The sequence below is a fragment of the Chiloscyllium punctatum genome, chromosome 18 (assembly GCF_047496795.1).
Source record: "Chiloscyllium punctatum isolate Juve2018m chromosome 18, sChiPun1.3, whole genome shotgun sequence".
Classification (NCBI taxonomy): Eukaryota; Metazoa; Chordata; class Chondrichthyes; order Orectolobiformes; family Hemiscylliidae; genus Chiloscyllium; species Chiloscyllium punctatum.
The window spans coordinates 68947548-68963446 of NC_092756.1; the positions used below are offsets into that span (position 1 = coordinate 68947548).

The window sequence follows — 15899 nt, forward strand, 5'->3', positions numbered from 1 at the left end:
GGAGGCTGGTATAATTACAACATTTAAGAGGCATTGGATGGGTATTTGAATAGGAAGGGTTTGGAGGGATATGGACCGGGTGCTGGCAGGTGGGACTAGATTGGGTTGAGATATCTCGTTGGCATGGACAGATTGGACCAAAGGGTCTGTTTCCATGCTGTACATCTCTATGACTCTATGCTGTAGAAGCCAGCAGTTCATTGACTGGACTTACAACCAGTAGTAGGGGGGGGGGGAGGGGAGGGGAGGGGGGAGGGGAGGGGGGAGGGGAGGGGGGAGGGGATGGGGGGGTGGGAGGGGATGGGGGGGTGGGAGGGGATGGGGGGGTGGGAGGGGAAAGTTATAGCACGCCCACTCTGACTTCACCAGAACATGTCTAACATTTTAAAAGGAGTCACACCAACCTGACACCCACTGGCCATTGTCAAACTTCAGGCTCTGTCCTCCAATATTCATCACAGGAGCACCATGATCCAAGCCCAGCTCAACTTCACGGCTCGCACGATCGAGCTGCAACACAGACCCAGACAATATTACAGCCAGCACTCCACAAAGCAATACTCACATCCTCACAACGAGCACTCACACAGCAATACTCACCATCCCACGACCAATACTCCACACTGCAATACTCACCATCCTCACGACCAGCACTCACACAGCAATACTCACATCCTCACAACGAGCACTCACACAGCTATACTCACCATCCCCACGACCAATACTCCACACAGCAATACTCACCATCCCCACGACCAATACTCCACACAGCAATACTCATCATCCCCATGATCAGCACTCCACACAGCTATACTCACCATCCTCACGACCAGCACTCCACACAGCAATACTCACCATCCCCACAACCAGCACACACACAGCAATACTCACCATCCTCACAACCAATACTCCACACAGCAATACTCACCATCCTCACGACCAATACTCCACACAGCAATACTCACCATCCCCACGACCAGCACTCACACAGCAATACTCACCATCCTCACAACCAGCACTCACACAGCTATACTCACCATCCCCACGACCAATACTCCACACAGCAATACTCACCATCCCCACGACCAGCACTCACACAGCAATACTCACCATCCCCACGACCAATACTCCACACAGCAATACTCACCATCCTCACGACCAGCACTCCACACAGCAATACTCACCATCCCCACGACCAGCACTCACACAGCAAAACTCACCATCCCCACGACCAATACTCCACACAGCAATACTCACCATCCTCACGACCAGCACTCACACAGCAATACTCACCATCCTCACGACCAGCACTCACACAGCAAAACTCACCATCCTCACGACCAGCACTCACACAGCAATACTCACCATCCTCACGACCAGCACTCACACAGCAATACTAACCATCCCCATGACCAGCACTCCACACTGCAACACTCACCATCCTCACGACCAATATTTCACACAGCAATACTCACCATCCCCACGACCAATACTCCACACAGCAATACTCACCATCCCCACGAACAATACTCCACACAGCAATACTCACCATCCCCACGACCAATACTCCACACAGCAATACTCACCATCCCCACGAACAATACTCCACACAGCAATACTCACCATCCCCACGACCAATACTCCACACAGCAATACTCACCATCCCCACGACCAATACTCCACACAGCAATACTCAGCATCTCCACACAGCAATACTCACCATCCCCACGACCAATACTCCACACAGCAATACTCACCATCCTCACGACCAATACTTCACACAGCAATACTCACCATCCTCACGACCAGTACTTCACACAGCAATACTCACCATCCTCATGACCAGTACTCCACACAGCAATACTCACCATCCCCACGACCAGTACTCCACACAGCAATACTCACCATCCCCACGACCAATACTCCACACAGCAATACTCACCATCCCCACGACCAGCACTCCACACAGCAATACTCACCATCCTCACGACCAATACTCCACACAGCAATACTCACCATCCTCACGACCAAAACTCCACACAGCAATATTCACCATCCTCACGACCAGCACTCCACACAGCATACTAACCATCCCCACGACCAATACTCCACACAGCAATACTCACCATCCTCACGACCAGCACTCACACAGCAATACTCACCATCCTCACAACCAATACTCCACACAGCAATACTCACCATCCTCACGACCAGCACTCACACAGCAATACTCACCATCCTCACGATCAGCACTCCACACAGCAATACTCACCATCCTCACGACCAATACTCCACACAGCAATACTCACCATCCCCACGACCAATACTCCACACAGCAATACTCACCATCCCCACGACCAATACTCCACACAGCAATACTCACCATCCTCACGACCAATACTCCACACAGCAATCCTCACCATCCTCACGACCAGCACTCCACACAGCAATACTCACCATCCTCACGACCAATACTCCACACAGCAATACTCACCATCCTCACGACCAATACTCCACACAGCAATACTCACCATCCTCACGACCAGCACTCACACAGCAATACTCACCATCCCCACAACCAGCACTCACACAGCAATACTCACCATCCCCACGACCAATACTCCACACAGCAATACTCACCATCCCCACGACCAATACTCCACACAGCAATACTCACCATCCCACGACCAGCACTCACACAGCAATACTCACCATCCTCACGACCAGTACTCACACAGCAATACTCACCATCCCCACGACCAATACTCCACACAGCAATACTCACCATCCTCACGACCAGCACTCCACACAGCATTACTCACCATCCTCACGACCAGCACTCCACACAGCAATACTCACCATCCTCACGACCAGCACTCACACAGCAATACTCACCATCCCCACGACCAATACTCCACACAGCAATACTCACCATCCCCACGACCAGCACTCCACACAGCATTACTCACCATCCTCACGACCAGCACTCCACACAGCAATACTCACCATCCTCACGACCAGCACTCACACAGCAATACTCACCATCCTTACGACCAGCACTCACACAGCAAAACTCACCATCCTCACGACCAGCACTCACACAGCAATACTCACCATCCTCACGACCAGCACTCACACAGCAATACTAACCATCCCCATGACCAGCACTCCACACTGCAACACTCACCATCCTCACGACCAATATTTCACACAGCAATACTCACCATCCCCACGACCAATACTCCACACAGCAATACTCACCATCCCCACGACCAATACTCCACACAGCAATACTCACCATCCCCACGACCAATACTCCACACAGCAATACTCACCATCTCCACACAGCAATACTCACCATCCCCACGACCAATACTCCACACAGCAATACTCACCATCCTCACGACCAATACTTCACACAGCAATACTCACCATCCTCACGACCAGTACTTCACACAGCAATACTCACCATCCTCATGACCAGTACTCCACACAGCAATACTCACCATCCCCACGACCAGTACTCCACACAGCAATACTCACCATCCCCACGACCAATACTCCACACAGCAATACTCACCATCCCCACGACCAGCACTCCACACAGCAATACTCACCATCCTCACGACCAATACTCCACACAGCAATACTCACCATCCTCACGACCAAAACTCCACACAGCAATATTCACCATCCTCACGACCAGCACTCCACACAGCATACTAACCATCCCCACGACCAATACTCCACACAGCAATACTCACCATCCTCACGACCAGCACTCACACAGCAATACTCACCATCCTCACAACCAATACTCCACACAGCAATACTCACCATCCTCACGACCAGCACTCACACAGCAATACTCACCATCCTCACGATCAGCACTCCACACAGCAATACTCACCATCCTCACGACCAATACTCCACACAGCAATACTCACCATCCCCACGACCAATACTCCACACAGCAATACTCACCATCCCCACGACCAATACTCCACACAGCAATACTCACCATCCTCACGACCAATACTCCACACAGCAATCCTCACCATCCTCACGACCAGCACTCCACACAGCAATACTCACCATCCTCACGACCAATACTCCACACAGCAATACTCACCATGCTCACGACCAATACTCCACACAGCAATACTCACCATCCTCACGACCAGCACTCACACAGCAATACTCACCATCCCCACAACCAGCACTCACACAGCAATACTCACCATCCCCACGACCAATACTCCACACAGCAATACTCACCATCCCCACGACCAATACTCCACACAGCAATACTCACCATCCCACGACCAGCACTCACACAGCAATACTCACCATCCTCACGACCAGTACTCACACAGCAATACTCACCATCCCCACGACCAATACTCCACACAGCAATACTCACCATCCTCACGACCAGCACTCCACACAGCATTACTCACCATCCTCACGACCAGCACTCCACACAGCAATACTCACCATCCTCACGACCAGCACTCACACAGCAATACTCACCATCCCCACGACCAATACTCCACACAGCAATACTCACCATCCCCACGACCAGCACTCCACACAGCATTACTCACCATCCTCACGACCAGCACTCCACACAGCAATACTCACCATCCTCACGACCAGCACTCACACAGCAATACTCACCATCCCCACGACCAATACTCCACACAGCAATACTCACCATCCTCACGACCAGCACTCACACAGCAATACTCACCATCCCCACGACCAATACTCCACACAGCAATACTCACCATCCCCACGACCAGCACTCACACAGCAATACTCACCATCCCCACGACCAATACTCCACACAGCAATACTCACCATCCCCATGACCAGCACTCACACAGCAATACTCACCATCCCCACGACCAATACTCCACACAGCAATACTCACCATCCCCACGACCAATACTCCACACAGCAATACTCACTATCCCCACGTCCAATACTCCACACAGCAATACTCACCATCCCCACGACCAATACTCCACACTGCAATACTCACCAACCCCACGACCAGCACTCACAGCAATACTCACCATCCCCATGACCAGCACTCACACAGCAATACTCACTATCCCCACGACCAATACTCCACACAGCAATACTCACCATCCCCACGACCAATACTCCACACAGCAATACTCACCATCTCCACACAGCAATACTCACCATCCCCACGACCAATACTCCACACAGCAATACTCACCATCCTCACGACCAATACTCACCATCCCCACGACCAATACTCCACACAGCAATACTCACCATCCCCACGACCAATACTCCAGACAGCAATACGCACCATCCTAACGACCAGCACTCACACAGCAATACTCACCATCCCACGACCAGCACTCACACAGCATTACTCACCATCCTCACGACCAGTACTCACACAGCAATACTCACCATCCCCACGACCAATACTCCACACAGCAATACTCACCATCCTCACGACCAGCACTCCACACAGCATTACTCACCATCCTCACGACCAGCACTCCACACAGCAATACTCACCATCCTCACGACCAGCACTCACACAGCAATACTCACCATCCCCACGACCAATACTCCACACAGCAATACTCACCATCCCCACGACCAGCACTCCACACAGCATTACTCACCATCCTCACGACCAGCACTCCACACAGCAATACTCACCATCCTCACGACCAGCACTCACACAGCAATACTCACCATCCCCACGACCAATACTCCACACAGCAATACTCACCATCCTCACGACCAGCACTCACACAGCAATACTCACCATCCCCACGACCAATACTCCACACAGCAATACTCACCATCCCCACGACCAGCACTCACACAGCAATACTCACCATCCCCACGACCAATACTCCACACAGCAATACTCACCATCCCCATGACCAGCACTCACACAGCAATACTCACCATCCCCACGACCAATACTCCACACAGCAATACTCACCATCCCCACGACCAATACTCCACACAGCAATACTCACTATCCCCACGTCCAATACTCCACACAGCAATACTCACCATCCCCACGACCAATACTCCACACTGCAATACTCACCAACCCCACGACCAGCACTCACAGCAATACTCACCATCCCCATGACCAGCACTCACACAGCAATACTCACTATCCCCACGACCAATACTCCACACAGCAATACTCACCATCCCCACGACCAATACTCCACACAGCAATACTCACCATCTCCACACAGCAATACTCACCATCCCCACGACCAATACTCCACACAGCAATACTCACCATCCTCACGACCAATACTCACCATCCCCACGACCAATACTCCACACAGCAATACTCACCATCCCCACGACCAATACTCCAGACAGCAATACGCACCATCCTAACGACCAGCACTCACACAGCAATACTCACCATCCCACGACCAGCACTCACACAGCATTACTCACCATCCTCACGACCAGTACTCACACAGCAATACTCACCATCCCCACGACCAATACTCCACACAGCAACACTCACCATCCCCACGACCAGCACTCACACAGCAATACTCACCATCCCCACGACCAGCACTCACACAGCAATACTCACCATCCCCACAACCAGCACTCACACAGCAATACTCACCATCCCCACAACCAGCACTCACACAGCAATACTCACCATCCTCACGACCAGCACTCACACAGCAATACTCACCATCCCCACGACCAGCACTCACACAGCAATACTCACCATCCCCCATGACCAGCACTCACACAGCAATACGCACCATCCTCACGACCAGCACTCACACAGCAATACTCACCATCCCCACGACCAATACTCCACACAGCAATACTCACCATCCCCACGACCAATACTCCACACAGCAATACTCACCATCCTCACGACCAGCACTCCACACAGCAATACTCACCATCCTCACGACCAGCACTCACACAGCAATCCTCACCATCCTCACGACCAGCATTCACACAGCAATACTCACCATCCCCACGACCAGCACTCACACAGCAATACTCACCATCCCCACGACCAATACTCCACACAGCAATACTCACCATCCCCACGACCAGTACTCACACAGCAATACTCACCATCCTCACGACCAGCATTCCACACAGCAATACTCACCATCCTCACGACCAGCACTCACACAGCAATACTCACCATCCCCACGACCAATACTCCACACAGCAATACTCACCATCCCCACGACCAGTACTCACACAGCAATACTCACCATCCCCACGACCAACACTCACACAGCAATACTCACCATCCCCACGACCAGCACTCCACACAGCAATACTCACCATCCTCACGACCAGCACTCACAGAGCAATACTCACCATCCCCACGACCAGCACTCCACACAGCAATACTCACCATCCTCACGACCAGCACTCACACAGCAATACTCACCATCCCCACGGCCAGTACTCACACAGCAATACTCACCATCCTCACGACCAGCACTCACACAGCAATACTCACCATCCCCACGACCAGCACTCACACAGCAATACTCACCATCCTCACGACCAGCACTCACACAGCAATACTCACCATCCTCACGACCAGCACTCACACAGCAATACTCACCATCCTCACGACCAGCACTCACACAGCAATACTCACCATCCCCACGACCAAAACTCCACACAGCAATACTCACCATCCTCCCGACCAGCACTCACACAGCAATACTCACCATCCCCACGACCAATACTCCACACAGCAATACTCACCATCCCCACGACCAATACTCCACACAGCAATACTCACCATTCCCACGACCAGCACTCACACAGCAATACTCACCATCCTCACGACCAGCACTCACACAGCAATACTCACCATCCTCACGACCAGCACTCACACAGCAATACTCACCATCCTCACGACCAGCACTCACACAGCAATACTCACCATCCCCACGACCAGCACTCCACACAGCAATACTCACCATCCCCACGACCAGCACTCCACACAGCAATACTCACCATCCCCACGACCAAAACTCCACACAGCAATACTCACCATCCTCACAACCAGCACTCACACAGCAATACTCACCATCCCCACGACCAGCACTCACACAGCAATGCTCACCATCCCCACGACCAGTACTCACACAGCAATACTCACCATCCTCACGACCAGCACTCCACACAGCATACTCACCATCCCCACGACCAATACTCCACACAGCAATACTCACCATCCTCACGACCAGCACTCACACAGCAATACTCACCATCCCCACGACCAATACTCCACACAGCAATACTCACCATCCCCACGATCAGCACTCACACAGCAATACTCACCATCCCCACGACCAATACTCCACACAGCAATACTCCCCATCCTCACGACCAGCACTCCACACAGCATACTCACCATCGCCACGATCAGTACTCACACAGCAATACTCACCATCCCCACGACCAGCACTCCACACAGCAATACTCACCATCCCCACGACCAGCACTCACACAGCAATACTCACCATCCTCACGACCAATACTCCACACAGCAATACTCACCATCCCCACGACCAGCACTCCACACAGCATTACTCACCATCCTCACGACCAGTACTCACACAGCAATACTCACCATCCCCACGACCAATACTCACACAGCAATACTCACCATTCCCACGACCAGCACTCACACAGCAATACTCACCATCCTCACGACCAGCACTCACACAGCAATACTCACCATCCTCACGACCAGCACTCACACAGCAATACTCACCATCCCCACGACCAGCACTCACACAGCAATACTCACCATCCCCACGACCAGTACTCCACACAGCAATACTCACCATCCCCACGACCAGTACTCCACACAGCAATACTCACCATCCTCACGACCAGCACTCACACAGCAATACTCACCATCTCCACGACCAGCACTCACACAGCAATACTCACCATCCTCACGACCAGCACTCACACAGCAATACTCAACATCCTCACGACCAGCACTCACACAGCAATACTCACCATCCTCACGACCAGCACTCACACAGCAATACTCACCATCCTCACGACCAGCACTCACACAGCAATACTCACCATCCCCACGACCAGTACTCACACAGCAATACTCACCATCCCCACGACCAGCACTCACACAGCAATACTAACCATCCCCACGACCAGCACTCACACAGCAATACTCACCATCCTCACGACCAGCACTCACACAGCAATACTCACCATCCCCACGACCAGCACTCTCACAGCAATACTCACCAACCCCACGACCAGCACTCACACAGCAATACTCACCATCCCCATGACCAGCACTCACACAGCAATACTCACCATCCCCACGACCAGCACTCCACACAGCAATACTCACCATCCCCACGACCAGCACTCCACACAGCAATACTCACCATCCCCACGACCAGCACTCCACACAGCAATACTCACCATCCCCACGACCAGCACTCCACACAGCAATACTCACCATCCCCACGACCAGCACTCACACAGCAATACTCACCATCCCCACGACCAATACTCCACACAGCAATACTCACCATCGCCACGATCAGTACTCACACAGCAATACTCACCATCCCCACGACCAGCACTCCACACAGCAATACTCACCATCCCCACGACCAGCACTCACACAGCAATACTCACCATCCTCACGACCAATACTCCACACAGCAATACTCACCATCCCCACGACCAGCACTCCACACAGCATTACTCACCATCCTCACGACCAGTACTCACACAGCAATACTCACCATCCCCACGACCAATACTCACACAGCAATACTCACCATTCCCACGACCAGCACTCACACAGCAATACTCACCATCCTCACGACCAGCACTCACACAGCAATACTCACCATCCTCACGACCAGCACTCACACAGCAATACTCACCATCCCCACGACCAGCACTCACACAGCAATACTCACCATCCCCACGACCAGTACTCCACACAGCAATACTCACCATCCCCACGACCAGTACTCCACACAGCAATACTCACCATCCTCACGACCAGCACTCACACAGCAATACTCACCATCTCCACGACCAGCACTCACACAGCAATACTCACCATCCTCACGACCAGCACTCACACAGCAATACTCAACATCCTCACGACCAGCACTCACACAGCAATACTCACCATCCTCACGACCAGCACTCACACAGCAATACTCACCATCCTCACGACCAGCACTCACACAGCAATACTCACCATCCCCACGACCAGTACTCACACAGCAATACTCACCATCCCCACGACCAGCACTCACACAGCAATACTAACCATCCCCACGACCAGCACTCACACAGCAATACTCACCATCCTCACGACCAGCACTCACACAGCAATACTCACCATCCCCACGACCAGCACTCTCACAGCAATACTCACCAACCCCACGACCAGCACTCACACAGCAATACTCACCATCCCCATGACCAGCACTCACACAGCAATACTCACCATCCCCACGACCAGCACTCCACACAGCAATACTCACCATCCCCACGACCAGCACTCCACACAGCAATACTCACCATCCCCACGACCAGCACTCCACACAGCAATACTCACCATCCCCACGACCAGCACTCACACAGCAATACTCACCATCCTCACGACCAGCACTCACACAGCAATACTCACCATCTCCACGACCAGCACTCACACAGCAATACTCACCATCCTCACGACCAGCACTCACACAGCAATACTCACCATCCTCACGACCAGCACTCACACAGCAATACTCACCATCCCCACGACCAGTACTCACACAGCAATACTCACCATCCTCACGACCAGTACTCCACACAGCAATACTCACCATCCTCACGACCAGCACTCCACACAGCAATACTCACCATCCCCACGACCAGTACTCTCATTGGAATAAACAAACCATTGTCGCAAATAGACCAAAGAGCCACTGACAGCCCACTACACCACAGACATATTCTGTCCATGCACCATAGCATGTAGTCAGTGGGCTGGATCAGTACAATGTTAGTGATTTGGATGATTTACTCCAACTACAATTTGGTTTCACATCGCCATCCTACTATGCAGCTGGGAGCGACAAATGCTCCCTCCAAGCCATGAGAGATTAAAGCCGATACAAAGCACACATTCTGCATGGACAGTGATATCTGAATGGCAATACACAAGTTAACATTTCTCGGCAGCTAGATGTGTCAAAGTTGTTCGCTCCGTCTAAATTACAACGTACTGTGTGCAAGCTGGAAAGAGAGGCCGACTTTCGGGGCGGAGTCTTCTTCGGACTGAAGACATTACCAAACAGAGGCATGGCTCTACTTCAGGTCCCGTTACCTGTAAATGCACAAAAGAGATCATCAGGCAGAGTACATTAACACGCAGAGAGGAGGTGCAGTCACAAGACATGGAAACACCCAGAGAAAGACATGGAGGATTCTGGGATATGTCACACAAGCAACAGCAAGTACATGGCCTGGAGAAGGGGACCAAACCTCAGACCAGAACACAGCAAAAACAATAGACATGAAACGAAAAAAAAGACTATTTAGCCTCTTGAACCTGTTTTCTCATTCCATATAAGCTCAAAAGCAAGTCAGAGGGTGGGAATTCTGCAGCGAGTAACTCATCCCCTGACTCTCCAAAGCCTGTCCACCATCAACAAGACACAAGTCACAACTATATTAGAATATTCCTCAATTGCCTGAATGGGTGCAGTTCTAAAAATACTCAAGAAGTTCGATACTTCCAGGGCAAAACAGTCCATTTCACTGGCGCCCATCTACTACCTTCAATTTTCACTGACTTCACTACTGACACTCAGCAGCAGAAATATACCTGTAACTCCCTCATACATCAAAAACACCATCCAAACTGACCACTTCTCCATCTAGAAGGATAAGGATAGCAGTTACATGGAAGCAACACACCATCCTGATTTGGAAATGTACTGTTGTTCCTTCAGTGTTCCCGAGTCAAAATTCTGTTACTCCCTTCCTAAAACCGTACATCTACCTACACACGACTGCAGCAGTTCAGAAGGATAGCTCAGCACCACCTTCTCCAGATGACTCATGGCTAGAAACCAGGCCCATGACAGAACACTGCAAAGATAAACACTATTTCTTTATTTTTCTGCCATCGTGTTCTGTTTTTTTGGTTTACTTTTCTGTCTTTTAAAATGACACGAGAGCTGTAACACTTTTCACTGTATTTTGCAACAAAATACACAAAGACAGACAGATTAATAGACAGATAGACAGGGAATGGGCAATGATTTCTGGGTTAGCTAACAACACCCACATCCCATGAACAAATGGTACAAAACCATGACTAACCCTCTGTCTCAATTCGACTTCCCCATATCCCCAATTCTGAAACACCAAAACTCTGTCAATCTCGGTGTTAGACATTTCCAATGATGTAGTGTCAATTCAGAGACAGAACTTCAAAGATTCAAATCCCTTTGAATTAAGGAATTTCTCATCTCAGTTCCAAATGATTAGCCCCTTGTCCTGAAACTGTGTCCTTATGTTCATTGTCCTGTGGAAACAATCTCTTCGAGTCGACCCTGTCAATTCCCTGAAGTATCTCAATGAAATCACCTCTCATTTCTCCAAACTCTAGAGAATACACAATTTACTTAGCCCCTCATCTCAGGGACCAATGTAATAAACCTTTATTACTATCTTCAATGCAAGTCTATTATTTCTTAAATATGATGACCAAAACTACACACTGTACTCCAGATGTGATATCACCAAAGTCCTTTATTGCAGCAACACCTCATTTTCTTATGATCCAATTCACTTGCAACTCAAGCTGCTACATCTTTTGCTGAGCAAAATATTTGTTGTACCTGCATGCTGACTTTGTTTTCCTGAAACAAGTGTACCCAAGTTCTGTGAAAGGCAAAATTTAGATGTTTACTACCTTTTAAAATATTCCATTTTTCTATTCATACAAAAGAACCTCAAACTTCCACACTGCCACTTTGCTGTCTACTCAATTACCCTGCCTATCTCTCTCTGCGTCTTCCTCTCAGCTTGCATTCCCATTTCCCCCAGCAAACTTAAATATACTACTCTGTGTCTATTTGCCTCGGTCACCCTCTAAACCTCCTGCCTTTCACCTTAACATTAAGGCCCCTTATTATCAACCCTTCAACTAAAGCGAACAACTACTTCATCTCCTGTCCATACCATTCATAATCAAATCTCATCCACCAGCACACCCATCTCAGCCATTTCCATTTAAAGAAAATAACCCAGCCTCTTTCCATAGCGAATATACTCCGACCCAGCCAACATCCTAGTGAATCTTCGCACCCTCTCCAGCGTAATCACATTCTTCCCATTACATGGCAACCAGAACTACACACAGCTCGAACTTAGCCTTTCCGCTCTTGTAATCCTGAAATTCATCTTGTCAGGTCCAGGGAACTTATCGGTCTTTACACCCTTTAGTTTACCTCATTGTAATATTGTATTTATTTATTCCTTCTCCTCCTTTTGTCCCTCGATTATTTAGTAATTTTGGAATACTATTATCATCTCCTACAGTGAACAGTGATGCAAAGTATATATTCAATTCCTCTACCATTTCCTGGCTCCCCATTATTATTTCCTCAGCCTTGTTCTCTAAAGGTCCTTTGTTAACTATCTTCCTTGTTAATATTTATAGAAGCTCTTGTTGTGCATCTTGATATTACTTGCAAGTTTACCCTCAAATGTTATGTTCTCATTTTTAGTTTGTTTGTCTTTTGTTGGTTTCTAAAACTTTCCCAATCCTCTGGCTTACCACTAATTATTCCCACATCGTATTTTTTTTTCCTTTCAATTTTGATGCTGTTCTTAACCTTGGTTAGCCATGGTTGGTTTATCACCTTCCGAGAACCTTTCTTTCTCACTCAGATGTACCTTTGTACTGAATATTAACTATTTTCTCAAAAATCTGTCATATTCCTCAACGGTCTTTGCTCCTAAAGTTCTTTCCAAGGCCACACCAGCTAGGTCTGTCCACATTCCTTTCTAACTCCACTTATTTCTGATCCACATTCCTCCCTCTCAAACTGAATGCTAACTTCCACCACTTTAAGGTCACTGTTTCCTGGTATAACATGCTTGGGGAGGATTAAGAAGAGATTCCACTACAAATAGTAGGACCCTAGAAAGTACTGAAGTTCAGAAGGACCTTGGTGTGTATATCGACAGATCCCTGATATTAACAGGACAGATACTGAGGATGGTAAGGAAAGAATATGGGATACTTAGCTAAACTAGCCAAGGCTTGGATAAAACTGCAGAAAGGTTATAAAATGCTGGTTTGGCCACAGCTGGAGTACTGTATGCAGTTCTGGTCACCACACTACAGCAAGGATGGAATAGCATGAGGGAGTGTGCAGAGGAGAATTATCAGGATGTTGCCAGGGCTGGAGGGTCCAGCAATCAGGAAAGATTGGACAGGCTCCAGTTGTTTTCCAAGGCTGAGAGGTCGATAAGATTATGAATGGCACAGATAATGAAAAAAAAGGCAATTTTTTTTCCATTAATTGAAAGGTTAATAACCAGGGGTGTCATAGAGCTAAGGAAAGAGTTAGAAGGTTAGGAGTGTTCAATTTAATTCTCACGTCCAAATCATGGATACGAGTAGTAAATAATTGAGGCCTCACTGCTGAGCCCTGTGACACTCCACTAGATTTAGCTTTTAAACTCAAGAAAGATTCATGAATTCCAATTTTCTGCTTTCTGTTGGCTAATCAGTAATCTATGCTGCTAATGGATTAATGGAGTAGGGGGAAAACATTGGCAGATAGAATATGGGAAAATGTGAACTTGTCCACTTTGACAGGAAGAATAGGAGTTCATTCTATAAATGGAGGAATATTGCAAAACTTGGATGTGCAAAGGGATCTGGGTGTCCTGGTACATTAATCACAAGGGTTAGTATGCAGTTTCCAACTGATTAGGAAAGCAGACTGAATTATTGCAAGGGGAATGGACTTTAAAAGTAGTGGTGATTTACTGCTGTACAGGACCTTGGTGAAACTTCATTTGCAGTCTCCACATCTGAAAAAAGGATATAATTGCATTACAAGCAGTCAGATAAGCTTCACTACACTCATTCCTGGAACAAAAAAGGTTGAGCAGATTAATCCGATATCCATTCGAGTTTAGCAAATACAAGATGATCTTGTTGTAACTTGTAACATCCTGAGGAGACTTATAGAATGGACTCTGGATCATTGGTGCTGGAAGAGCACAGCAGTTCAGGCAGCATCCAAGGAGCTTCGAAATCGACGTTTCGGGCAAAAGCCCTTCATCAGGAATAAAGGCAGTGAGCCTGAAGCGTGGAGAGATAAGCTCGAGGAGGGTGGGGGAGGGTGGGGTAGGGTGGGGGAGGGTGGGGAGAGAGTAGCATAGAGTACAATGGGTGAGTGGGGGAGGAGATGAAGGTGATAGGTCAAGGAGGAGAGGGTGGAGTGGATAGGTGGAAAAGGAGATAGGCAGGTAGGACCAGTCCGGACAAGTCAAGGGGACAGTTCCTGAGCTGCAAGTTTAGAACTAGGGTGAGGTGGGGGAAGGAGAAATGAGGAAACTGTTGAAGTCCACATTGATGCCCTGGGGTTGAAGTGTTCCGAGGCGGAAGATGAGGCGTTCTTCCTCCAGGCGTCTGGTGGTGAGGGAGCGGCAGTGAAGGAGGCCCAGGACCTCCATGTCCTCGGCAGAGTGGGAGGGGGAGTTGAAATGTTGGGCCACGGGGCGGTGTGGTTGATTGGTGCGGGTGTCCTGGAGGTGTTCCCTAAAGCGCTCTGCTA

General features: G+C 49.4%; 1 protein-coding gene across 1 annotated transcript in view; it reads right to left on the reverse strand.

Annotated features, from left to right (window-relative positions):
• Window positions 1–15899, reverse strand: part of cby1 (chibby 1, beta catenin antagonist) — a 39401-nt gene that overhangs the window by 23089 nt on the left and 413 nt on the right. Inside the window, exons 2-3 of the mRNA XM_072588408.1 lie at window positions 11319–11419; window positions 405–510 (exon numbers count right to left, since the gene is read on the reverse strand). Of these exons, the coding sequence (XP_072444509.1) occupies window positions 405–510; window positions 11319–11396 (184 nt within the window). The 5' untranslated portion in view covers window positions 11397–11419. The remainder of the gene's footprint in view (window positions 1–404; window positions 511–11318; window positions 11420–15899) is intronic.